We start from the raw sequence: 27854 nt of genomic DNA on the forward strand, positions 1-27854 counted from the left end.
CAGGATGACTTTCAAAAACCGCGGAAGCGCGGTACTAGGGACTTTGTATTCTGTGCGTTAAAAAATTTGATGTCGAAGCACGACGACAGATGGCATTAGTGCGAGATTGTAAGTAGTCGGCCGATACGAATTGTCAGTGCGTGTACGATAGTAAGGTCATTCGGTTTGTTGCCGCGGAACGTGAACAAGCTAATCGGAGCCTGAGAGCGTGTGCAGGATATCGCGTGTATTTCTCGAAACGATCGTGAACAGGACAATGTAATCGAGGGGAGGATCGTTTCGCCGAGCATTTACATAGAGCGTTGTAACGTGTCAAGATGCGCGAATAGTAAATTTGGTATTTCGACAGGGAGATGCTCGGAGAGAAACGCGGTGTGCCGTAACCCGTTAGTTTTCTTGTCAAGAAAAGACACGCGAAAGTACCGGTTGGTTTTCCTGGTTCGATTTAGTTGTGCTCTTGACGTGATGAGAGTTCGAAGACGTGGGGAACAATAGTGTGTCTCTCCTTTTGCTTCCACAAAAGCGTTAACCAAGGCCACGTGGACCACGTTGGGAGCCTGGAAAAATGTAAGAGCGAAATTTTTTTATCTTGTCATGGCTATCTTTCTAATTGTATTGAAATTTTTAACAATATCTCTATCTATCTAATTTTGGTACACAAGCTGTTGAAATCGGAGATAAACACGAGCTGGAGAGAAAGTGAAAGAGATGTTTGCCAGGAAATGATACGTTTCGAGTTGATTATGTTCTTTTTAGTCGATGTCACTGTTAACGAATACGTGTTCATGGAAATTAAATTCAGAATGATCTTCATAAGGGAGTACGTTACGCGGATAAACGTTGAACCAAAAAGATGTATGGTCCCTAACTGATGTGCAGTTGTCAGGAATGCGCGGCTGACATAATTCATATCGTACAGAGTATACAGATCGAAAAGTCCGAGTACAGGGAATATCATCCGAATCGCAACTCTCTCGAATCGACCTCGCTGTCGCGTTCCATAATATTCAATGCTTATTTTACGTCGCTGTTTTGAACGTTTACTTAATTATTACGAGAAAGTTTCATCTAAATGCGGAAGTACTAGGCGTTCTAGCGAAACGGTAACGAGAGAGTCTGGAAAAGCGAGAACGTTTAAACCAAACGTTTGTGACAAGAGATAACCAGAATCCGATATAGCAACATTTATTGAAATCGTAAAGAAAGAATCGAAAGAGAAAATCGAAAAGGATATTAATTAACGATCGTTTAACTGTCATTCTTTAAAACTTATAACCATACATGATGATGATGATTATGCAAATTCATACCATCCGATATTCTCCAAAACTATATATAATAATCATCTTTTCTTTTTTTTAAATTAACTAATTCCACTAGAAAAGTATAATTGATATATTTAATTTAAGAAAATGAGGGAAAAATTCCTTCATTTTAAAAAACATCGCGAGAAACTGTTCGGACATATTTAACCTATTAAAGATCAACAGTGTATCTAACCCAACATTTCAGTTGCAATTTATTTTCGAACGATTTATATTATCGAATACTGTTTTTTTTATTTTTTAGTTCTTTATACAAAAGGGAATTCCAAGATGTCATTTACTACCTATCATTTCTACTTCATAGATTTATAAACTTTTCGAAATACCTACATGTAATATTAGACTAATTACGTTTATCTTCTTCGTCCATAAATGCGTCTTTCGCCGCATGTATTTGTAGACATATATAGATCGGGTTTCGATTATAAAATATTGCAACAAATATTTCGCTTTGTATGTTTTATATATTTTTGCATATTATATGTATTCTGTAGATTTCTATACTCTCGAGATATCTTATAAAAGCCAAAATATCTAATTATAAGACAAACTACCATTTGGGTATTAACCCTCGCAGATAGGTACGCTGGCTGAGTCAAGAGTGACCGGTATTGACCATAGATGCAAACCTCCCCAACTTTCCCTCATAAATACTACCGTTCTGTACACAATGAAAAATGGAATAACGAATAAGCAATATATTTTCGATGAGTAATATTTCAGTATTATGATTTAGGATACATAGCGCACGCTTTTGGGATATTTCCTTCTATCTTTCTCCGGGTGCTTGATGCGACACGCTTATATGGAAAGTTAATTTATTATATTTAAATTCACAAATGATCGACCAACCGCTTATTTGGAAAAATATCTGTGTCGAAAATGATCCGATCGTTGGATCGCGACAGACAATCGGTTAACCGGTTAAGAAGAAAGTGGAATGATATTTCGCAAAATTCAGTACGTTTCTTGCGTATCGTCGAATGGGTCGAAGGTCAGCGCGGGGAATCGGTTGCCGTCTTCTTTTCTTTTCTTTTTCTTTTCCCTTTTTCCAAAGCGACCGTCGGTCGTGGTTGTTCGACCGCGAAACCGGTTGTGCTCGGTCTGAGTATCGTTGAGTAGTCTCCTAGAATCGGAAGGAAAAAAGAAGCAAGTTTCCGAGCGAGGTCATCCCCGGTTCGTTATCCGCAGGACCGTTCGAGAGCGTCTACTCGTTAAATTGCATAAACTCCGTCGTAGTGCGTCGAACGGTTCGCTTGGGTGGAATGAGTACCGGTGCGCGTGAAAGAACGCATAGAACGTTGCTGACGTTGCCTTTGCGTTGACAAAATAGAAGAGGGCCGCGACAGAATCAAAATAAATCCGTTCGATGTTCGCCAGTTAAAAAGAGAAGCGGCTTCGTTAGAATTTGATTCGAGATTGGTAAAGCCTGGTAAGCCTGTTCGCAACGTATAACGAGCTACTGTTAGGACGAGCTAATTGGGATTTTAGATCCTTGTTCGTTGCACGTTTCGTGGGCTTAAATTCCTAGTACAAGCGAAGTCAGGGAGAATTGTACGATTCAAGCTAGGAGGACAATTATTAATAACAAAATTGCGTTAGAGAAAATCATGATTTATATTTGAGAATATCAAGGTTGCAAGCGTTTCGAGAATACGGTGGAGTTGCTTAATTTTCGATTAAACGGCAAGCTATTCTACATACAGAAACAAGTCGAAAATAAGATAAATATAAGATAAAACGTAGAATAAAGTTTGTTTGAATATGTTTAGTTAAAAGTAACCCGCGGTACGCGGGTACTCGATGGATTTTCAAATTTTTATTTACTCGAAAACAGAATATCACGCGACGACATTTTATTCCACGGTATCGACTTGTTTTCGCATGTCGAGCAACCTGTTCGCTCTTGCTCATTCGAGAATTAATCGAATATACCACGTATACTTGATATGTTTTCAAACTTAGCAAAGGGAAAACTATAATTTCATTTTTCTACATTGTGTCCGCGTTTATACGAGTTTCTAACTATATTTCGCCGACTTAAGGCTAGAACTTTATTGCAAAGTAATTACGAAAAACGTGTTTAGGCCAGATAGGGAATGAGTAGGAATGAGTAAGCGCGTAATTGGCCTGAACTATTAAACAAATTTACGAACGAAGGATACAGCTGAAAAACACGACAAGTCACGTTTTCTGTCTTCCCTACGCCTATTCTCTTTACCTTCGTTTTCTCATCTTCTCGAACGTTTAAATCTCGGATTCGAGTTTCGCATTTATTTAAGCATCGTCTTAGCCCGCTGTAGAGATAGAATCGTTCGTTGCAACGTAGTCCGCCATACAGGGAAACAAAGAAATGCATGGAAATTATATTCGGTCGTATTGCAGTTGGTGAGTCGCGGTTTCAAACTAATCGACGAATAGATAGCAAAGCGTATTATTAACGTTTTACCTTGGACGATGTACGCGTTGTTTATCCTTTGTATATCATTTGTATTTACACGTGAATGCTTCTCTCTTATGGATCGTTACTAATGTTCTGTATCTTTGTTTGCTTTCGAAAAGCTCGTTAGACGAGTAAGTGGCGAAACAGCTACGAATCCGTTCAAAGCGTAAACGTCGAGGTACGATCGTTCACCAGGCAGTTCAGTCTGCCTCAATTTCGTTGCAGCAGTTACATTTCACGGAGCTGTTTTAAAGTAATCCGACTCGGTATCAGGTTCGTACGATAAAAGAGTCGCTGTCGTGTTAACAAACTATCGAAGCAACAATTTCGAATTCTTATCCGTCATGCGATGATAATTGGAAAGGATAATAGCTCGTTGTCGGTGCGAGGTTGAAACGCGTAGCAACCCTGCTGTTTAGGGGCGTGTAGAGCGTAGATATTCGTCTGACCCAATTCCATCGTTCAACTTTTCTGTCCTTGATATTGTCCGTGTATAGTAGAAGTCGGGATTTACGTCGGAACGACCACTGTTATCGATCACCGGCGGAATCCTTTGCTCGGTTTACGCGCACGACGAGCGTGTTCGCTTTCCGCGACCATCGATGAGCGAAAGCTCGTCCCTCTTCGTTTCGATCGTAGCAACCTGTGCCGATTCGAAGGTACAGCGAGAAACCTGGATGGCTCTTCTAAACCGAGATCTTTCAACGCGAGAATCTTCCTAATCAATAGTATAATCTTATTTATTCCCTTCTGTTTGGCTACGAAAATTTCTACCAGGTTCTTCGGCTGTACCAAATCTTCCAATTTAATAAAATTTAATCTTCCGATAAAAGTGGCGAGATCTGGCTACGACCTTGAAACGTTAGCCCGCAACACGACCGAGATACAGAGCATCGTTGAAACAATTAATCGATTATTTAAGTTTACTCGCCTCTCGACTAAATTAGTATCGGCGCTTTGTCGGTTAATTATTTCCCTGAAAATCGAAGGTTATTTTTGGCACAGGTTTTCATTCATCGCGACGCCGAAGTAGGTGCGTTCCGTTTTGGATCACTTCCCGACAACGTAATTTTGCACAGTCGCGGCTGTCGTCGTTCCCAAAGCAAATACTATTAACGTAATTCACGTTGGTATCCGTCCCTTCTCGCTCAATGATATTTTTTATCTATCGACATTTCCGTCGCGGTTTGTTTGCTCGCGGAACAGCGTTTCGATAGAGTCACCGTATCGAACTTTATAGCTTCGCGCAGTATACCCTAATTAGCTTGATAACTTCGTTAACAGATATTCGTACGAAAAACGTACGGTTTGCTGGTTCGTCGTTATCCTCCGGATCTATTGTATGTACGATACACAGAGCGGTTACAAAAGGTATTTGCACACCATCCTACTCGTTATGGCATCGACGTACCGATCAATTAGGTTTAAGTACATGGAATTGCCTATCGTTTGCTGGTACTTGGATATGGCTACAAAAATTTGACACCGCGAAAATAAGACATAGAACGTGATGATAAAACGCTTCGTTGAAAACCGAGAGTATGTACAAATGGTTTTCGTAGTCGCTATAGTTTGAGATGTATGCGACAAAGAGATCGGGAGACCGACTTTATCGTCTCGCAAACCGACGCGTACGCAACGAACGACCGATAAGTTCGCATATGCTCGAGCATGCTCAAACGCGAGAGTCGCGAGGGTGCGTGCCAAGAGAAAGGAACACGAGCTCGTTCGCTCTCTTGTGGAACTAGCGAACGAAACATCGACCGATCGTCCAAGAATCATCGACCTGTTTGCCGATTTTTAAATAAACGAGCCGCGATTGTTCGCGCAAATTCGTATTTCTATGAATCAAAATTTCAAAACCTACAGCGACTACGATAAAAAGCATTGGCACGCTGTTGTACTTGTTATACCGTTTACGTATTAGGTAATCCGATCCAACACGCGTGCCATTAACCGAACGTTAATATCGAGCAGTTGACACGTCTTTGTAAAATTAGAATCGAATGTTCTCGCGAGCCTCGGTTAAAGTTTTGCGACCAACTTTAGTTTCTTGTCACGTTTCCGGTATTCGGTTTCCTCGATCTCGACGTTCACGTATATCATGAACATCGATATATCTGGACGCACATGTTGAAGGGCACAACAACGTTATGTCGCGAAGTCAGTCTTCTCAACGATGCTATTGGATTATTCGGCATAAGGTGATTAGCGTTTCGCAACATTTTGCAAAATTTCCAGAGACACTGTCGAGCACTTTCATCGATCGATTCGCCCGGTGTTTGCTCGAAAAACTTTCTCCCCACCGTCTTTCTCTGTCTGTGCAATCTTATTAATAGCATATCTATGTCGGGTAAGTGCAAGTGCACCTACGATCGCGAGAGAGTACGCTTTGAAACGCATTACGTTGTACTTCCTGCATACCATTTGACGCGTCGTTACAGGATTGCTTCCCCCTGCCATCGTTTTAGAGATACGCGGTTCGCGATTCATCCGTCTTTTCGATAATATCGGCGATTATTCGGCGGACGATCCGATCTCTCGAGCGATTTCGAGCGATTAGCATCGTTGCAACGGACGATACCGCTTCGTCTTGCGATTATTTACTCGATTGCTCGATATGCAGAGTGGCTAGCAATTGATTCCGATTGATTCGAATTATTGATAATTTCACATTGGAAGATGAGAAAACGACTAACTTTCGATCTTGTTGGCGGAAGGTTTAAAGACTTTTGGCATCGTTCGTTGTCAATTCTCTTTTCTTTTGTACTTTAATCTCCGACATCGACGACAAAACGCGAGATATTTCACGCTGTCGGATTGACGATATAAACACCTACTCGGTATCTTTGTATCCGACAGTGTGCCTTTTCTATTAGAGTCCTTTCGCGATCTATGGGTCAGGTCACGATCCCTTGTGGGGATCTACGGTGAAACGTTTTCTAGGGTGCGCCGGGGTTATCTTTAATTAAAGATATTTACACTAATTAAATACTAACGCGTTAACACCCGACGTTTAATTTTATCTTTCCTTTTACTCAACTCGAACCTTAACCTTTGTCCTTGAAATTATCATACGTAGGAGACGTTTTGATTAATTTTCTACGTATATTGGCTTTTTAAGATATAAAGTCGATAGATTGTTTTCGCACTGCTCAAATGGCAACCGTTAGAATTAGAGTTATATTCTGAGATAGCCATTTCTAACACATTTCCTCTGGCTTATAAGAAATGCAAATTGCAAGGGTCTCTCTTCTACTCAATTATCCTTTGTCCATTGTTCCATGCAGTTTTTATACGAATCGTTTTCGCGTGTCTACTACGCGCCTATACACTTGCGACATGCCGCTGAAAAGGCGAGTACTCGGTCCGAGACAGAGCTAGTCGTTGACTCGGGAAAATATCTCTTACACTAGGCCAGGTAATTCGTCTATTATAAAACAGGGTCGCTAGTCAAAAACTGTCGAGAAACGCTGATACGAGCCAACCTTAATCGACTCGGTACCTACCTGTGTTTAGATGTGCCAGCATGTCCGAGGTCGGTGTGCCAGAAGCAGCGAGCGACGAGGTCGACACACAGGGGTCGCTTTACGTGTTCCCGGGGCCGGGTCGTCAGCATTATCCCGGCTCGGCGTCGTTACAGTCGACGACCGCCACTGTTCCCGATGCCTCGACCTCCGTTTCCACGAGCACCCCTTCGTCGAGCGCGTTCGCGAAGAGCAAAACCGAGAACGAGAACGTGGACGAGGAGATCGCCGCGCGAGGCAGACGAAGATCGTGCTCGAGGACTCATGCCAGGTCGGCCAGCCACGGCGGAGTGTTGGCGGAATGTCTGACGAACACGGGGCTGCAGCCACACGCGGGCTCCTACCTGGGTCCTCTGTCGGCGATCGGTGGTTCGAGGCCCTCGGCCTTGAAGAAACCTGGCCATCAGAGAGCGTTCAGTCAGGGTCAAGTGATCGATGTGCAAGGACACTCGGTCATGGGGCACAGCCGTGTTGGATCCAGAACAGATTTTATACTTCCACCCGGTCACAGGGAGGATTCGAGGCCACCGACCGCTGGGAAAGTGCCCTCATTTCGAGGTCACTCGCGCCAAGCATCCAGGTATTTGCTTTTTCACCGTTTTGCTTTCCTCGCTTTTTCCTGTTTGTTATTGCAGCGGCTGTGTTGTTCTTTTCTCGGACAGACGGACATAGAACACCGGAGATACGTTCCGCGTTGTGGGAACTTTGCGTTACGTGGAACGCAAAATGCGCTGGTTTCTGTAAATACAGCGCGTCGTCGCGGCACGACCGGCGACGAGGAGGATTATCGTACGCGAAGAAACGGATTGAAATTACAGAATAACGTCTTTTTGCACGGCGCTTCGTTTTCGACGAGATAGAGTTTGAAAATTTGCACGGTGCACGCGAACTTGGCCGCGTGCGAACATAAGCGAGGAACGTAGAATAATATTCGAGAAAATGGAGTTTGAACGCGTTTAGTTGGTAGAATTGGCCAGGCACAGGCATTCTAAAAAACATTGTACTCTACGCTTTCGTGTTATTTTCGTACGTAGAATAACGCAGAATTTTGGTAGTAGTTTGGTAGTAGCGTGGATGCGTGCAAATCGATTATAATTCTACTGCTGATTCGGTGTTGTCGACAGAACTTGTATCGCTGAACTCTCAAAAATAACTTCTTTTTTTATTGCCCGCGGAGGAAAACCGATTAGCATGCTTACCGTTTTCGCCGTGACCGTGCTTCTCCTTTGTTAAAGACCGAAGACTGAATTCTTTATCGCGTTTAGACACGAATCTCGATATAGCGGTAATATCATGCAAATTATACGCTAAAAGGGATATTAGTCGTTGTAGGCGTTTATCGGAGCGTGTAACACGATTCCAGGTTCAAAACTCCAAATATTATTCCAGCTAGGCTTTTATTCGACCACTTATTTTTACTCCCGCGTATAGCAATCTATCGAGTTTCAGATCCTTGGAAAAAGATTATACTAGTTATCTTTCTCAAGTTAATTAACGAATTTCCTATTGTCCCTTTTGTAGATCGGAGTCGATATACACGATAAGACGTAGCGCTGAACCTCCCTGGTGGAGAAGGCTCTGGGCTCGATGCTTCGGTCCGTTACCAGAGGAACCTCGTTTAAGGACCATAGTACCGAATCACTTAGTGCCGCCAAAAACACCACCAAGTCAGCATCCTAATGGCAAGAGAGTAAACAACAGGTAAATTTCTCAAGTCACAGTTAATATAAGGGATCGATCGTTGCACTTACCTGGTAAACGTCGTTCCGTACGTTAGTCTGCGCAATAGTCTGGAAAGCTGTAAAACTCGATTTTTCTACTTTATCGTTTAAAGAGGCAATGTCCGAAATCTCTATCGGATGAGTCTCTGAAGCTTCGAAATTTTATGTTTCTTCCTTCAGAAAATTATTAGATCGTAAGTCAAATTGTCTTAATTATTGGTCGTAAAACGTGAGAACATAGATTCGGAGAAATTCAATCGCATTTATATGCGTGCGATCTTTGAATATAATTTACGACGGATAGTCGATCTTTATAGGAGGAACAGAATTTATGTCGAAAGAACGTGGCTACAGAGATGTTTTTAATTTTAGCCACGAAATGTCGCTTCACAGACCACATTGGCAGAATCGTACGGTTCCGAACGAGAGTAAAAGCTGGTACACCGTCTGAATTCCGGTTTATTCCGTGTGCTTGCAGAGTACGTACAACAAAATATACCATGCTGAGCTTCCTACCTCGCAATTTTCTCGAGCAATTTCGCCGTGTGGCCAACATATATTTTGTATTTATCGTTCTACTTAATTGGGTGCCAGCCATAAATGCCTTTGGCAAGGAAGTTTCCGTAATACCCATAATGTTCGTGCTTGGTGTGACGGCGTTGAAAGATTATTTCGAGGATCACCGGAGATATATCAGTGATCGACGCGTAAATAATTCCACCTGTCGCGTTTACGTTCGGTAAGTAAGCAATTTTGTTTAAATCGTTATTTTTTACGAATACGTGCGAAATTCTGTTCGAGATATGGATCGTGTCTCTCTCATAATCTAAACCAAATATTACAATTTCCCGCGGAACCTGCTGATGTCTTAATTCCAAAAATCGACGAACAATTATAACCGAATTTGAAAAGGTATAAGTATGTTGGTTCGATGGTTTTGGTCAAACCATTTAAATCAAATTATTCTTCGTTGCAAGTGACCAAACGACGAGAACAATATTTGCTCATTGGTAACCACTGTCCATCACGATATTTGTTTCAACGATCTTGTTCGTTTATAATGGTTGTTCTCAACTAGAACAATTAATCGGCAATTAATATTGTCTAATTATTTGATTCCTTGAAAAATGTAAGATATTTATAACGTGTGTTTGGTTGTTGATATTTGATAGAAACACAGAATGTGACATACTTATTTATATCCTTTCAAAAATTTCGTCTTTGGTACTAAATAGCTTTCCGACACTAATATACAGCTTATTAGCTTTTCACAAGGGACACCACGAGACATTGATCGTTATATTAAAAAATGTATAGCGAAGTTGACCTTTGCTCGATTTTCAAAAAAAATTCTTCGTAATGTCACGGAGGAGAGAAGGTGGATGAGTTTGCAGCGATTTCGACAAACGGCATGCATCTTCGAATTCTTTACTTTCGCCTTCCCTCGCCTCAATGGCGAACACCGTGTCATAAATCTCGCCATCGCACAGCGGGATCGTTGCGTCGCAAACGGGGTAAAAAGCACATTCCATTTTCCCGCAGATCTTGTTTCTTGCTTTCCACTCCGATGAAGATGGCAAAAGTATTTTGCCCGGACTTTTGCGTGTCTGCCGACGGTCGTTCAGTCAGTGCTGACGTAGTTTTTATCCAAGAACTGTCTCTGGATCTGGATCCTGTCCGCCGTTGTCTGCGGATTTTCCATGAAAAACAGACGCCGATTGGCTGCGACGCGTTGTCCGCGGGCAATTGTCCGCCGGTGTGAACTTAGCTTAAAAGACAGAATAATAACCAAGAACGGTTTGACGTAACGGAGCACGAGGAATGCCGGCGCCGTTCTCGACCCTTTTCAACGTTAACCTGCTGCATCAGCAGGCAATTTAGCAGCCCCGCTGGAACTCGCTTCGTAATTTATTAATATCTCGCAAATTATTGAGCGCCTACGAAAATGACCGAACATAGATCTGGGTTAGATTTAGATTAGAACGCGACGACCGTGTGCACGATGTTCGCTAATCGACTATACTTAATGAAAATTAAAAACTTTGCGAAATCGCGTGGAACGCGGATGGAGCGTGACTTCTGATTTCGCGTTTCGTGATTTTTGCTTTGCCGCGATTCCCCCCGTTCGGATAACAGGATTCAACGTTCAAGGTTGAGCAGGAGTAAAATTAAAATTCGTGACAAAAGGTGAATCGAGAGCACGACGCGTCGTTCTCATGGCCGATCGATCGATATATTCGCTGCTATTAAAATATAACCATTACCGTTACTTTAAAAGCCGCGTTTCCTTTTCGTCGCAGATATCTTCGTCGATAGATTTCTTTCCCGGATTCGCGCGCGTTTTCGCACGCTATTTACGGAGCATCGTAAGTGCATATCAATGTCCTTCTTGTTTCTTTCGTGTAACTTGATCCATCTGTCGATGATAATAAAGATAACAGACGACGACGATAATAGTAACAGATAAGACAACGCAACGTACGCGTCAATAGCAGCGAACTTGTTAAAGGCGAGCCTTGGCATTTTTCGTGATCCTATTTTCGGTGTAGACGCTTCGAACGTTTACCGTTCCTTTGACCGAGGAATTGCGATGGATCGGCATTGATCGTCGATCGAACGCATGCGTGTCGAATATACGCGCTTGTTCGAACATAGAAAAGAAAATGTTCTCTCTTCATCCCTGTCGCGCAACAGAATTGTAGTTGTTCGTGTTTGGAACTTTAATTTCGCTGTGTTCGCACTGGCAGCGGGTACGATCGATTCTTTCTTGCAACGCCGCTACGTTGACGAAACTTTTATCGCTTTCGACGATACTGTTCGACCGAAAAACGTTTGAAATTCCTCACGAAGGCTCGCAGAGTCACGGCTATTGTACGTACCAGCAGATATTTCGTTTCGTTCGTTGTTCGGTCATCGTTACAGCAACTGCGTAAGTGCAGTCTTATTGCTATAGAAAAGCTTGTTTGCACACCGTTCTCAGCCTTGTAAGCCGAGAAAGAGTTTCAAGGTATCTCTGTAGTTATATAGACAGAAGTTCTCGAAGCGGCATCCAATTGCAATAAACGGCGTTAAATCTCTCCCGAAATAGAATTATTCTCTATCGATCTACATTTTTCGTTATAATCGTTTGGCCGATCGTTGATTGTAACGGGAAAGGAAGTAATTATTCAGGAAAGTTCAGCGAATCCTTGTTGTTTATTTATTTAGTGTACGATTTAAACAGACATAAGGCGATTAAAAACTTCTTCGTAAGCTTCGTGCTTATTTATGTCGTACGGCGACGCGAGGCATTTGAATTTGTAAGAATACATTGTGCGTGTCATACGAAACTTTTTGAAATTTCGTCGACGCTACGGCGAGACGCGGCTATCGCCATTGCATTGGAAAAAAATCTGCAATCAGACGTTTGCCGTAAACGTACGCCCGGTAAAAGGGATTAACGTAGAGGATGCGCGAGTAGTAGTTGTTTTAAACGCGTAATTAATGCACTAATGGGCAATTTAAAGATGCAAGAACGTATTTCATTTTGTTCTTCCATATGTGCCCTTTACTCCGACCCAGTTGGTTTCAGCGGGAAAACGAGCCACGTAGTTCATTCTGTGGAAACGCTGATCGCAAAGCTTCGATACAGCTTTCAATAATTTGAACGTCGAATGTAAACGCGAGGCGAATTCTCTATCTAGGTCTACACGATCGAATCCGCGATAAGCATTGACTCGTTTATTGACCGATTCGATTCGATCAAGATCCCTCTGATGTACGACGACCCCGATATCGTTGTTCGCATTCAACTTGCTCCGTTATACTGGTCGTTGAATAAATTGCAACGTGACAGTTCAATCTTCGTTATGGAATTAGTTCTTACATCACCGGCAGCTTCTGGAACTTTCCTTCAATTGCCAAATTAATAAACGAGAGAGTAGGAACGCGACTGTTATCAAGAAGACTTTGATCTATACACGCGTATACACGTAGTGCTGACACGTGTGTATATCTTTCACGCGCTAACTGCCACTGCGAACTTTATACGCTTTGCCCTGAAAGCCGCCAAAGATCAAAATACGTCATGGCTTAAAATTTAATTTTCGCAACGTATTACATGGTATTTGCGCTTGTGCAATATGTCCAAATATATTATATCGTATGGTTTCTCCCGATGATGAAATTATCCATGAAATTTATTTCATTCTAGCCGTCGCTGAAAATTTGGTAAGAAACGTTGGATCGCCTGTGCGGCCAAACCGCGAAGAATACTTTACAATCGAGTAAATAACAGAATCGCGTTAGTAAATTCACCCGGCGTTATTTGTATCGATAACGTAATCAGTGTGAACGAGGCTTCAACTGTCAATTTACCGTTTCACGCGATCGTGGTCGTAGCTATCGAACAGAGATTCGAGTAGAAAGCGCCAAGTCCGTAAAGGCTCGCGCACCATCTGCGACGCGACAAAGTGACAGCAGGAAGTGAGTATCATTCGGTAAACGACGACTAGAGTGCATGTCATTTATAATGTAACTCAATTTCGCGAGGCTCGCGCGATCGATGGCCAAGCACGTAGAGCGAAACGACTTGCAAAATAATACAACACAACGACCTTGCCCTTCGTCGTGTCACTCAGTTTCTTCCAGTTTTCTCGATCAAACGCACGACTTCCTTTTTCCAAGGAGACTTTAGTCCAGTCTAGCCAAACGACGAGTCGTCGCCGATTTATTAACGGTCGATCGCGACCTTCGATCGGGATCGGCGAACGTTCCTTTCCCGTTGCCCCGGATATTACACTTTAATCTGGTAGCGCGCTGGTATTTTCCTGTATCGTGTAATTACCAAGTTAGCGATACTTTTTCCGCGGCGTCTGATTCATCGGGTACGACGACGTTCGATGTACCGGATCAATGATAGCTTATTTATTTTTCTCGCGCGCGAATAACAACAATACCTCTTCTTTATCGTTCCCCTTTGCTCACTTTCTCACGGTTTTCAGTGTCCTGCGAGATGTAGTCGAACGAACTAGCTAGCACAAATTTCCCATCTTACGGAGCCAGTTGCTGGCACGTTAAGTTACATAGATATTTAAAACGGTGGCTAAAATGGTAAATCTTCGAGACGTCTTCGCACAAGGCGTTTCGAAACGATCGGAATATTCTTCGTAGACGTTTCGTCCAGCGACGAACACCCTCTGTGCGTATATACATGTGATAGGATAAAATTCGTAGAAACGTATAATCGATGCTGGGTACACCGTATCGTTTCGTTATCAGCCGCGCTTACGGTTATGCATTCGATAGATCGCGAAGCGATTCGCGACAGGTGTCCTGTTTCCTTGATTTCACCCACGATACACCGGCACATTAAACTCACATGCATGGACAATTTGTTTTCCTTTCTCGCAGCGAGAACGGTAAAAGGATTGCGTCAGCTGGAACAGGAAGGCTTTAAACTGTGAAAAATATATGGAAGATCGTTCAAGTATGTAGATGCTAAGTTCGAAGGCGTTCGGACCGAGAGTGTAGGTGAAAGACAGAGATGCGCGATTCGCCGGCATTGAAAGGAAGCTAACGGGGCTGACAAGCGTTTTCGAGGAGCGCGAAGAAAAGGAGGTCGAGGGAAAATTGCAGAGCGCGTGTACCTGCACGGTTCCCCGGGGGAGCTTGTCGTCCTGCTCGTAGCAAAATCGAACGATCGGTGTACGCGTTCCGTTATTTCGATCGTGGTGCGCGCTTTCGATCGATACGCGTAATTAGCTAGCTGGTATTACGATCGCCAATTAACACAAAGCAAAGTGCGCGCACACCGGAGATACGCATCGCGCCGTTGCCGCGGCTCGCTCGCGTTCGTTTCGTCATTCGCGTTTCGTTCCGCCGGTCTAAAGGTCGCCGATTCCTTTTCAGAAATATAACCGAGAATTGGCAGAACAGCACGGCCAAACGCATCGTCCCTTCGTCGTTCTAAACCAAATTCGTTGAAACTAATTTCGTCGTTAAAAATAGAGCTCGAGGTTGGAGGATCGATGCAGCCGCGTTTCGACGATTTGGCTTGTTTCGCGAAGTGAGAACGCGACGAATCTAACAGCCTCGCAACGCTCTAGAAGCTTCGTCGGCGATCGATTCGATCGGCGATAGCCCACGTTTAATTGACGTCCACGCGCAGACGGATTTACGTAGTTGGTCGAGGTAAAAAAAAAGAAAAGAAAAATTACGCAGGATGCGAACGCACGAGAACACGCGGGTCGATCGAGAATCTGTTTCTTCCGCAGCAACGCGTTTCTTACGACCTTTACCTACTTAATAAGCGGTTACACGCACGCGCTCGCTGACCTTCTTTAGCCTCCCGTTTAATTTCGTTCGCTGACGAGATCGACAGTCGACCAGCCCAGCCAGCCAACCAGCCAGCTCTCCACGCGGTAGTCAGCAATGTCAAGAACGAACCTTCGCCACGAATTCCAGCTGTCGATTAATGCGCTTTGACTGGTACGAGGCTATGTCGGTCGCGAGCACTCGAACGTCGTTACTGCGTTCTCCCGTGAGATAACGTCACGCGATTCCAAGTTCGCGTTCCGCTCGAACTATCCTACGGATTTCTGTGTCGAGTCGCTTTCGATAATTGCACGAGGCGAAGGAGCTTCGTAACACAGTTACGGAGGAACTCGAACCTAGCGTGTACATAATGTAAGATATAACGAAGTCGTGGTTATACCTGGAAACGGAAATGGTACATAGTACAAGTAGACGTTCGAGTACGTTTCAGGCCATCTATTTAGGACACCAATTTGTTACACCAATTTATTGGGAAACGCGTGTTTTGCTTCACGTAGTATTTTACGTTCGAAAGCGTACACGCTGTGTATCGTAAAAGCAGCGAGAAGCGGTCAATTAGCAAAGCGATATTAGCAAAGCTGCTTTGCACGTTTCGACTAAAACGTTGTAAAATTCTTCTGCTATCTTTCCTGTGGAAGTTGTTAGTGCGACGCAAGGATGTTTATTTAGGTGGACATGAAATTGCAGAACTACGAAAGAGACATCTATAATGTGTAACTTATGACCGGTCAATTTAGTACGGTTACTGGTTTATAAATTATTACGAAGGAGAGCTTGGATATCCTAATAGCTATGACCGACTGTGTACGTCTTATCGGTACGATTGTCGCAAGGTATACGTGACGCGGAAAATGGACGTGTATCGTGCAGGCGTAATCGACTTAATCTAGCACAGTTAGCAAAGTTGCTGTACAAATGTCAAATTCGTTTCGGTAATTTTTTAAAAGCATGACGTCATCGGGCGGTTCGCATGAAATCGCAAGATCGATATCTGCTGCTTGCCACATTGTCGTGCAACGCAGCGCGCAACGCTGTTCCTTAAAACGCGTGCATTCGAAAGAATGATTTTCCAATTTTGTAGCTGTTGCCCTGATGTATGAACATCAGGTCACCCTTGACGTAATCGCACCGCGTCCTTGAGAGTCAGGCGAAGCAAAATCCATGTTTTCTAAATGAAAAACCTATAAAAACATATGTATCCGAGATTAAGCTGTAAATACGAAAGTTCTAATGGTGTTTATTTTTACTATCGCGAATACGATTTCTAATTGTTAAGCAAAACACATCGTTAGATCAAATATATTATCCCGGCTATTTCTGGACGCTGTTTCTTGGATAATTTCTAGGATCGAGGCAACTTGTAATTTGCAAAATTTAGTTACGAAAACGCCCACGATCGAATGCCTTGCGATTCGACCGAAACACGTATAATACGCATAATGGATATATTCGAACAGCTTGGTGAAGCTGTGTGTTATACGTCGGTGATACGTATCAATGCCAATGCGTGGATAATCGAATATCGCTAAAGCGGTAAGTGGGAGGCAGCCTTTATTCTCAGCAGCTGCGAAACGATCCGACAGGATGGTGGTAGACACAAGGATGTCGTTCATACGGCTCGTATCCGTCGAAGACGCCGAGAAGTAGAATAAAACGGCGATGGAAGGCGTAGCAATAAAACCGGTTGCCATATGCCTCGAGCTATTTTCCCCGTTCCTTTCCTGGATGCGAGCAACGAGAGGACGCGACATTCTCCGTGACAATGAAACCCATCGACGTTTCTGCGTTTGTAGCTTTTTCCGCCGGAACGCGTAACGATAAAACACACGTTGCTGCTCCGTTCCGCGAACCGTTTCGTGCAGTGGCTCGCGAAAGTATTCGCACACTTACAGAGCTTTTTTTTATTTAAAATAGCTCGCGATCATCTGTACGATCATCTGTACGAACCTTTTGCGAATGCACAACGTGATAAACAGTTTCAAATTTCGTTAGCCGTCGTCGTAAGACCCGAACGACACGATTATATCGGCGAAGTTTCGTCTACGTTTCGTGGCGTGCAAACCGATTGATTCTCGCGAAAAGGGTGTCAATCGTTAGAAAGCATCGACAGAGAAATCCGACGATGTTCTCCGGCGACTTTGCGCGGACGTTACCGGAAATTTGAAAATATCGCCGTTTCGATGAACTTGCCGAAAAGCTTCCGTTTCTCTCCGAATTCCCTCCGATCGCGGTCGCTTTGCAATATCTTGTGAAGCTCGACTTCGATCATTTTTTCTCGCACGTATAACCGACGGCCTTAGTTTTCGAGTTATATGCCAAAATATCCCGCCGTTCGGCCTTCGTTTTCAAGCTGGATCGGCTTGGTGGTGGTAGTAATACACGTTAATTTTGCCGCCGTGCGGTGGCCGGCCAGCATTGTTTATATTAACGTGTGCCGATAAGGGGATTCGCAGGGCCGGCCGCCTCGCGTCATTGATATTACTATCACTCCAACCTAACCTGGAAACTAAAGCTCTAAAACAAGGCTGCGTCTGCATGTTTTGCTGTACAACTCGAAAACTATGGCCAACCGTTGGTTATACGTATGGAAAGAAAGCTGCTAAAAATATTGAGCTTTACGACATATTTTAGAACCGTCGAAGTCGGGCTTTTCGAACAAGTTCACGAAAACGTTGAATTTTTTCCAAATTGCCAGCGGTTTCCTCGCGAGACCACCGGTGTCCTTACGTCTCTCTTTCGATGCTCTAACGATACCCTCTAATGACACTCTTTTCACGAAGCCCCAACACCTTGCGCATAATGAAACGCGAAACGTAGCCAACGCTCGAAGGAAACTTGGAAATGTACGTAGAAGCTAGAAGATATTTAGCGCAAACGCTTTCTTGAGATTCACGTTCGAAGGACGAAAGCGATAGAACGCGGAAGGAGTCGTGACGGGGAACTCGAGATGTCGAAGAGAGTTTCTTTTTTTTCCATGGTGTATCGTGGCGTCAAACGGTCACTGATGTCATCGATTGCGTCATTTAATGCATGGAATATCGGTATCGTATCACAGTTACGTGCCTGCGTCACGCACCCACCGAGGCTCGTGTTTCGTTACGCGCAACGGCTCCAACAAATTAACCCGATCGAACGAAGAATTTCGAGAGAATTTCGGTGGCCTAAATATTTTTCTTAATTCAGAACCACGGGGCAACTGTTACGAGAGATTATTTCTTCCGCTGAAAGAGTTCACGAACCGCTTGATAAGTAGGGCGAATTTGTCGAAAAATTTTTAGTAAAACTTGCGAAACGAACCTCGAACGCGTTTGCAAATATCCATCGACGACTTTGAAATTATCATCGACGATTCTTAACTTTGCATAATGTATGAGGTGACAAAACAAAAAAAAAAAAAAAAAAATGCATAAACAACTAACCTTCTATTTAACTACAAGAAACTGTTTTGCTGACCTTCTTACCCCTGTTAGATAACGCGATCGACCGGTAGGAATAAACGAATCCTTTGAAATATCTCAATCGGAAGATTGAAATGTTTGTTCGCGCGTTATGTTGGAAATTACGTTAAATTGTTGACGAAGAGAGGCACGTTACAAACGCGCTGGTACTTGTTACAGACCCAATTACTATGAAAAGGAAAAGTAAAATTGTTGTATTATCTAACCGCACGTTATCTATAACGAAGACGTGTTGCATAAAAGAATTTCTAAGGCTACTCAGTTGCTGTCGTCATCGCGACCGATTTATCAACACTCCGTTATCGTAAAAATTTCAAATAGGTCGGGCTTCTTGCCGCGAGTAGAAATACATAGGCAATGACACAAGTACGGTATTTATTTTGGACAAATCGAACTGCAACGATTTTATTCTTTACAATCGTCATACGTATACCAGTATATATTATAATTCGAGTAAATTGATTCTCAAATATCAGTATGCGATGATAAAACTGTCGTCCAACTGTTAAAACCTTGTGCGAGATCTTTTGCTCGACAAACTCTCTATCTTCGGATCCTTCGATTTCAGGACGAATTAACCCGTTCAGAATGAACATTGCGTTAATGCAATAACGTCTCGCTCGTGACTTTCCTTTACATAATCGGCTCGTATTAACTCGTACTCTGTTGAATTCACGTTACGATTACGCGATGGTGTTCCAAAAACCTGCTTAGTATGATCTTCGTTACCATTTCTTCTTTCACCGAGATGGTGTAATTTCGTGAAATTTACAGAAATTCAAGCATCTGGCAATGTCGACGTAGATAGTTTATTTAATTGTTCTAAATCTGCCAAATCTTCTCGCCCCGGAAGAAGACGATCTTGTAAAAGGCGTCTTTGAAAAAATTATGACTCACGCGGTGAGAGGAAATAAAAGGAGAAGAACCGTGTGCGTTAAGTTCGCTTTCATCCGGCGACGAATCAAGTTTTTAACGGTTAAACCGGTGTCGTTCCCCGTAATAGTAATCGAAACTCGCAAGGATGGAATTTACATATTCCTCGTTCTCGCGGACGTTAGATCCGCCTATCTAGTTCCGCAAGTATTAGCTTGTCCGAAAGAAAGTGTCTTTCTTTTACAGACCCGTCTTTTACAACGATGCATCCTCATACAAACATGAAATCTACTCTGTCGAACGTTGTGATCTTTATTTTGATAGAACAAGATGGATCATAGGTAATTCGATAAAATAATGCAAAACGAAAAATATCGCGCTTCCGTTATTTCCTTAGAAAACGAAAGAAACTTTTCGAACGACCCAATATACCGGTATGAGCGTCATTATTTTAGGTTCGAGGATGACAATTTCACGGTTCGCGAAGAGATCTTTTTTTTAAGACGCTCGCTTTTCATATTTAAAGTAGAATCTTCGTGCTTTGTCGCTTATAATGTGGCCGCTAATTATCCATCTTTAGAAAACGCGCTACAAAACGAGTCTAATATGCCACGTGCGAGCCAAGTTTCTTGAATATGTACGTTACTCACAAGTACAATACGGATATTCGTAATAGAATTGAGTTCTGGCCAAAGATCTGTACGCAAGCTAACAACGAATTAACAGTAATTACACGTTGCACTTGTTATCTTTTTATGAGATAAACAGATTTTAAAATTTAAATTACCTGCTACAAAACGTAGTAGATACTAATATATTTCATTACCTATATATATATATATATATATACACATTCGCTATTTAAATATCATCGCCGGTGTTAACGTTGGAAGCGTTCCTATCAGATTTCGCATTCGAGCGAGAAAACGTTTTAACTCTAGTCGCTCTCGTTCACTTTTAATAAAGTGATATATGTATTTCTTGGACTGTCACATGGTTGGTTAAAACGTCTCGAAGTAGGTATACAATAAATAGTCCCAATTAAGTTACGAAAGGTTACACAGATCAACGATTCTTATACGACGAGACAAAAATCGTGCAACGGCGACCCCTTAAGTGGAGTCTAGGTCAGATTTGATAGTTCGTCGTGTATGGCGTTGGCAACGGAAAAAAATGTAATATCCCGTTTGAAAAGTTGGAAACAGCCTTGAAGTGGCTTCTCTATGCTGCTACCCACGTTCCAAATTATTCCACGATTCGACGATCGTTCTGAGATTACTTCACAATTATTCCAAATTATTTTCATGGACGAAGTATATGCGTACTAATTCCTTTCCGATGGAAATGTCACGCCGCTCTATGAATAATTTCCGATACGAGAAATTCGATATCCAAACCATTATAATTCGATGGTATTACTTTGCAGAAACGATTGGCCTTGTCACGTAATCAGCCTAAATGGTTGTTATATGAATGAAAAAACACGATGGTTCTTCTCGCGTTTCATGAGAAAGTATAGAAGGTGTGTATCGTGTAAGTTGAGAACGTTCGAACGACATCAGTTTCGTATTATACGTACAATTTACCTTAAATTAGCTACATCGAAGAGAAGATCGAAAAATAAATCGAGCAGAGCATTGGTTTCTACGTATTCGAATTTATTTTTCCTTCTGTTTAATCAGCGATTGATAACTCGAGCGAGTAAAACGAAGTTCGACCTTTCTCTGATTCGTGTTTCTCCTTGAGCTCTTCCGTTGGACCGTTTGCGCTATCAATGAGCGAACATCTTGTGACTGGAAGCGTTGAACGGTGACGACGATTAATGAAGAATAATCGACGTCTAGTCGTTGACAATCCGGTTAATGTTAGATACATAGCAACGATCATCGTCGATCGCGAAGATTGTTGTGTTCATCTGTTCATTGAGTAGCGTAATTACGCTGCGAAAGAAACAGGATCTTGCGCGTGAATATCAAACAGCCGATACGTATCTTCGATAGGTAATTGCCGCCTTTACGAAGTACGCAACTGATTCCTGGCGACGTTCGTAAGTCGAGAATTCGTAAGACGGGAGTCTGCCTTAGGAATAACGTTATGAGCGACAGTTCTGTGAGAAAGGATATACGTGTAACGCGTAAAATGAACATATACAGATAATAAATAGAGATAAGAGAAGACTTTATCGACCAAAGATTTACGTATTTAAAAATAAGGAAAATTCTAAATCGGAGAAGATTCTTTGCCTTCTTTTTCCAAAGTTATCTCCTTTCTTCGTCACTCGGTGGATCGTCGGTAGCCGTGTCCAGGTAATAAGAGATAATATTTTACATATATCAGGAGACATCGTGTTTTTTTTTTTTTCAAAGAAAAGACCCCTGGTCTGCTTGGCCGCGCACAATTTAAGATAAAATTTCCGGTCTATAAAACGAGTAAAGTGAGAATTATGTAGCTGCACGTGAAATTCTCCTCCGTAAATGTCACTCCCCTCGTTGATTCGTCAGAGAATCGTTTCTGGAGAACACGTTTCACGATTGCAGCGAAGACGACAGGTATGCAAAGGTGGCGTGGAAAGACGTGAAGGTCGGTGACCTGGTTCACCTCTCGAATAACGAACTCGTGCCGGCCGATGTTCTACTCCTGCGAAGCAGCGATCCTCAGGGCGTAGCGTACCTCGATACGTGCAATCTCGACGGCGAGACTAATCTGAAGGAACGACAGGTTGTCAGAGGATTCGTGGATCTGCAGGACACCTTTCAACCGGCCAAGTTTCGATCTGTGATCGAGGTCGATCAACCGAGCACTAGGATATATCGGTGAGCTATCTCTCGACGTTCGTTTCGAGGGCAACTTAACAAAAAGGACATTGTAGTAGTTTGAGATTGGCAAAAGTTCAACGTGAAAATTACAGGTTTCACGGTGCCGTGGTTCACCCGAACGGTGGTAGAGTACCTGTTTCTACGGAAAATCTTTTACTCAGGCAATGTTTATTGAAAAATACCGACTTCGTCGAAGGCATAGTGATATACGCTGGTCACGAGACGAAAGCGATGCTTAACAACGGCGGCCCTAGATATAAGGTAACGATCTGTCGATCTTCCTGATCTATCTAAATATCTAATTATCTAATTATAGATCGTTAAGAGATAAGAAAAAAAGAAATAGAAAAAGAATGTTTCGATGGAAACTGATTCGTTGACCATGGTCAACAAACAACAAAGCAGTAACGAAGTTTGCGAAAGTATGTAAATCGAGAGAGGGCATTCTTTTTTCAGCGCTCACGATTGGAGAAACGGATGAACAGCGACGTTATATGGTGCGTGGTGATTCTAGTGGTATTATGCGTGATAGGCGCCATCGGTTGCCGAGTTTGGCTTTCCGATTTTTCCGATCAAACGTTCGTCCCATTCATTCCGATCGTTCAAGATCCAAATTACGAGAGTATGCTAACATTCTGGACGTTTGTTATCATTCTGCAAGTAATGATACCATTGAGCCTTTACGTCACTATCGAAATGGCGAAAGTGGGCCAGGTTTATCACATCGGACACGATATTGCCCTTTATGACGCGGAGACGGGACGCTCGGCTGAATGTCGCGCGCTCAATATCACGGAGGAATTAGGTCAGGTAAGCAAACTGATCGAGCTTGTGCGTGGTCTCGATAAGGAAGAGGCAGCTATTTATTCTTTTTCTCCTTTTTTCTTTTTATTTCAACAGGTGCAGTACATATTCTCTGATAAAACTGGCACGCTGACGGAAAATAAAATGCTGTTTAGGCGGTGCGTGGTGGGAGGACAGGATTATTCGCACAGCGGAGACGGCGAGAATTTGATACCTTCGTCGCGACTGAAGGAAGATCTTCTTATAGGTACATTTAGGCATCATCTACAAGAATTCCTAATCGTATTAGCGATATGTAATACCGTTGTGGTCAATTCTCAACCACATTATGACACCATGAACTCCAGCGGAGTGATCGAAGAACCGCAGAAGAATGGCGAAGAACCTGGAAGGTTTGTATATATTTTGCTTTCTGTTAACTCAGACGTGTCTATCATCCGGAAGGATGACTGGACACTAGAGTGTGGAAAATATTGCTAAAAGAACTCGGGCATATCTAGGTTAATTACCTTGTTACAAATTACTTACCGTTTACCATTGCAGATACAGAAGAATGATAGACAGAAGTTTAACTCCTTCGCCAATTATTCCTCTGTCCGCGTTGTCTCGTCCGACCAATAGTCTCGATGAAAATGTGTCATCGATTTCTTCGATAGTTGAAATAGAATCTGTGCTCCATAATTCTACCAAACTATCGAATAAATTGTCAAGGTCACTATTTACCTTCCATCTATCTACCATCTAATGGTATCGTTTTATCGTATTCAAGTATGTTAAGTTATAAATATTTGCAGGCCAAAATTCCTCAACGTGACGTCGATACCAAGTTTAGGAATGGGATTGTTAGGCAGAAAATTGTCTCCGAACGGGCAACACAAGAGACGCACTCCGCTGAGTCCCGTTATCGATGAGAGCGGGAAGAGTAGAGACGAATTGTTACCCGCGGCTGCAATTTACGAAGCGGAAAGTCCGGACGAGCTCGCTTTGGTGAATGCTGCGCGTGCTTATAACGTGAAACTTCTTAAGCGAACGGCACGTAGCGCAATTGTTTCTTTGCCGGATAAATCCATTCTTACTTTTGAAATTCTTCATGTGAGTTCTTTATGAATAAATACTTTTTTCTATTCTTCTATCGATCAAATCGAGCAAATCAAAACAGATGTAAAAGCAATTTGTCTAGAATACAGCGTACTCGGAATTGCAGGTTTTGCCATTTGACTCCAACAGAAAGTGTATGTCTATATTGGTACGGCACCCTATCACTAACGAGCTAGTGCTGTATAGCAAGGGTGCTGATACAGCGATTCTATCGTCTCTGACTGCGCAAGATAAAAATTCGATAACAACGATAAAAAATCGACAATATCTTCAATCATACGCGCGGCAGGGTCTTCGAACTTTGGTAGTGGCTAAAAAATCCCTGACAGCGCAAGAATACGATAACTGGCGCCAAATGCATTCTGAGGCAGAGCTCGCAATGGAAAATCGTGAAGTCCGCATTAAAGATTCATACGCGAATCTAGAATGCCATTTGACTTTACTAGGTGCTACGGGAATTGAAGATAAACTTCAAGCCGGAGTACCTGAAACTATGGGTACTCTTATGGCAGCGGGGATCATAGTTTGGGTTTTAACAGGTATTCTTTTCTGAATTTCGAGCGAATAGAATGGCATTTCTCGATTTAGAGTGTATCGTTAATGAATATATTATATTGAAAGGAGACAAACCAGAAACCGCAGTTAATATTGCGTACTCAGCGCGTCTTTTTTCCCCTGCGATGCAATTACTGTGGTTGCAAGCAAGATCCAAGTCTGTTGCTGAGACCTTGATTCATGGATATTTAGAATCTGCACGTAAAGAAAGTACAGTTCAGGGAATGGATAACATTAGGGAAATTACAATGTTTAATCGTGATGCGGCAGAAAATGATGCGCATAGGATAGACAGTCCATGGCCGAAGCAACGTGCGCTCATTGTTGACGGTAAAACTTTAACCGTTATTCTTGATCCACGGTCAGGATTAACTCGATTGTTTCTCGAGTTAACGAAAACGTGTTCCAGCGTATTGGCCTGTAGAGCCACGCCTCTTCAGAAGGTACGAGAAATCCAATTTTTGTCTTCATTCTCGATTTTATAATTTATTATTCGATGGACTTTCACGTTACGTTGCAGGCATATATCGTACGCATAGTGAAGGAACAGTTAGGAATGAGGACTTTGGCAATTGGCGATGGTGCCAATGACGTTAGCATGATTCAAACCGCAGATGTAGGAGTTGGTATCTCCGGACAAGAAGGTACACAAGCTGTCATGGCTGCGGACTTTGCCATTTCACGATTCTCGATGCTTAGCAGACTTCTCCTGCTGCATGGTCATTGGTGTTACGACCGCTTGTCTAGAATGATCTTATATTTTTTTTACGAGAACGCTACTATCGTTTTCGTCCTGTTTTGGTATCAGGTATAGTTTCTACTTCTATACGTTCTACCTCCTTTTTTAATATTCCAGCTTTAATACCCGTATAAAAATGTCTTACTACCTTTGTAGCTGTACTGCGGATTTACTGGAACAGTCATGATGGACCAAATTTATCTAATGCTCTACAATTTAATGTTCACGTCTATGCCACCACTTGTATTAGGCATATATGATCGAGTGGCTTCACCCGGTGTTTTGTTGTCTAACCCTCATCTGTACAAAAGGGGACGCCTTGGACTCGTATACCAGACATATACATTTTGGATAACCATTGCTGATGCTTTGTATCAAAGTATCGTAATTTTTTTTGTTAATGAGGGTGTTAGTATATAGTCTCAAAAAATGTGATATAGTATATAGTATAAGTTAATACACCGACATGATTCAGAGGAAACTATTTTGTTTAGGTATACTATGATTCAGCTGTTGACATTTGGGAGTTTGGAACAACTGTAATGACTTGTTCTGTTGTTATTATGTTGACCAATATTGCCATAGAAATTAGATCTTGGGTAGATAAAAATTTTATTATATATATATATATTATATAAGATATAAATTGTATAAATATAGGTCTAAATATTATACATATAATGTACTATATGATATGCATTATAAATGTATATTACACTGGGTATTGCACGCTATATGATGTGATTTCGTTTGCAGACGATAATTCATCTTTTTGCCGTAATGGGATCACTAGGAGTATTTTTCGGTTTCTGTTTAATTTATAACGTGGTTTGCGTTAATTGTATGGGTCTCCTGTGTTCGTACTGGGTAATGGAAATGGCTATCATGAGATATACATACTGGCTTACAGTATTACTCACCTGTGTTCTAGCATTGATGCCTAAGTATGTCTTTGTATCTTACATATTAACGGTCAATAAATATTCTAAAAATTAAACTATACGCAACCTTTATTATTGTGTATTTAGGTTATTTTGTAGAACCATAAAATCGACATTAGCTCCCGATTTTATGCAAAGTGCCACGTTGAATGCACCGTCAAAAAGTGGTAGCCATAGACAACGAATCGCTGAGAGAAGTGAAAATAGTTTCATCGCTGGTTGGTCACGATCAACGCAGCATGCCACTATAAGGTACAACGTGCTTTTTAGATGTAACGCATGAATTATGAATTATTTAAATTATACAGATTTCTCCGATTTTTTATGTTTCAGAACTGGGACTAAACACGATACGCTGACAACTATCGTTGCATGACATATCTTAAAAATTCAAATAAGACTGTCGGCACATTGTAAAAGAATAATTAAGACTATTAACAGTGCTGTTTCATCAAAATTATTAGGACAAAATCAACGTCCTTCGTCGCATTTCAAGCTGTACTGTTCCTAAGGATTGTAAAAAGTAATTGTCAAGGAATGTATTATTAATTTTAATATGCATTTTTCCATCAGAAACATGCTGTACTTTATCGAAACTATATTAGTCGTCGAAATCGTCGTTCACGATCGTTTATGTTATGTTCATCGAGTGGCCTTAAATCCAGACTGCTACCGTTTATTGCATTTTATGGCTGTGACTTTTAGGGACCAAAACTTTTAATCCAGTAGTAATATCAATGTCAATTGATCGAAAGGTTCATTCGGACTCATTTATACGCGCGTGTCCGAGTTGTACATGGAATCAATTAATAATTTATTCAGGTTGCAACTGTTCTCTTAGAAATGAATATAAAAGAGTCTATATTATAAGAATGTGAACAACAGTTTAAATGTATATTATCTTCTATGAAGTTCATATTATATAAGTTACAAACTCGCGTTAATCATACGACGAGTGTAATGCATGTGAATTTTACACTCGTGATTCTAGTACTGTAATTTTAGAACTGTATGTACGATTCGCCAGCATAGAGGTTCTATTAAACGTGTATAATGGATGTCATGACAACACCTTACCGTTCTTAACATAGTATTTTGATAAATGATTAAGAAAAACCTACGTGTACATAGCCATAATCAGTAAAACCGTGTGTTCTATAAACTTTGTCGTTTAATTAATGTCAGATCTTAGCTGTTTACCAAAATTTTTCAACGTGAAACACGAGAATACTGTCACCT

The 27854-nt window shown here is 42.0% G+C and overlaps 1 protein-coding gene across 4 annotated transcripts; it reads left to right on the forward strand.

Moving 5' to 3' along the window:
* The first annotated feature begins 125 nt into the window (after positions 1-125).
* Positions 126-27777, forward strand: LOC122577659 (phospholipid-transporting ATPase VB). 4 transcript variants are annotated; one of them, XM_043749100.1, is made up of 18 exons: positions 127-567; positions 7288-7875; positions 8817-8996; positions 9495-9755; positions 22200-22475; positions 22571-22739; positions 22935-23288; positions 23379-23674; positions 23826-23993; positions 24077-24374; positions 24487-24919; positions 25002-25378; positions 25456-25743; positions 25831-26082; positions 26169-26273; positions 26431-26618; positions 26703-26867; positions 26949-27777. In XM_043749100.1, the coding sequence occupies exons 2-18, from the start codon at positions 7298-7300 to the stop codon at positions 26989-26991; spliced, it is 4431 nt and encodes a 1476-aa protein (XP_043605035.1). In that variant the 5' UTR covers positions 127-567; positions 7288-7297; the 3' UTR covers positions 26992-27777. The 4 variants fall into 4 exon arrangements, 3 of the variants coding, with proteins under 3 accessions (XP_043605037.1, XP_043605035.1, XP_043605036.1); XM_043749101.1 differs by lacking the exon at positions 127-567 and adding an exon at positions 3971-4041; XM_043749102.1 differs by lacking the exon at positions 9495-9755 and having other exon boundaries at positions 126-567.
* Positions 27778-27854: the final 77 nt, after the last annotated feature.

This window comes from Bombus pyrosoma, linkage group LG2, assembly GCF_014825855.1.
Source record: "Bombus pyrosoma isolate SC7728 linkage group LG2, ASM1482585v1, whole genome shotgun sequence".
In the NCBI taxonomy this organism is placed as follows: Eukaryota; Metazoa; Arthropoda; class Insecta; order Hymenoptera; family Apidae; genus Bombus; species Bombus pyrosoma.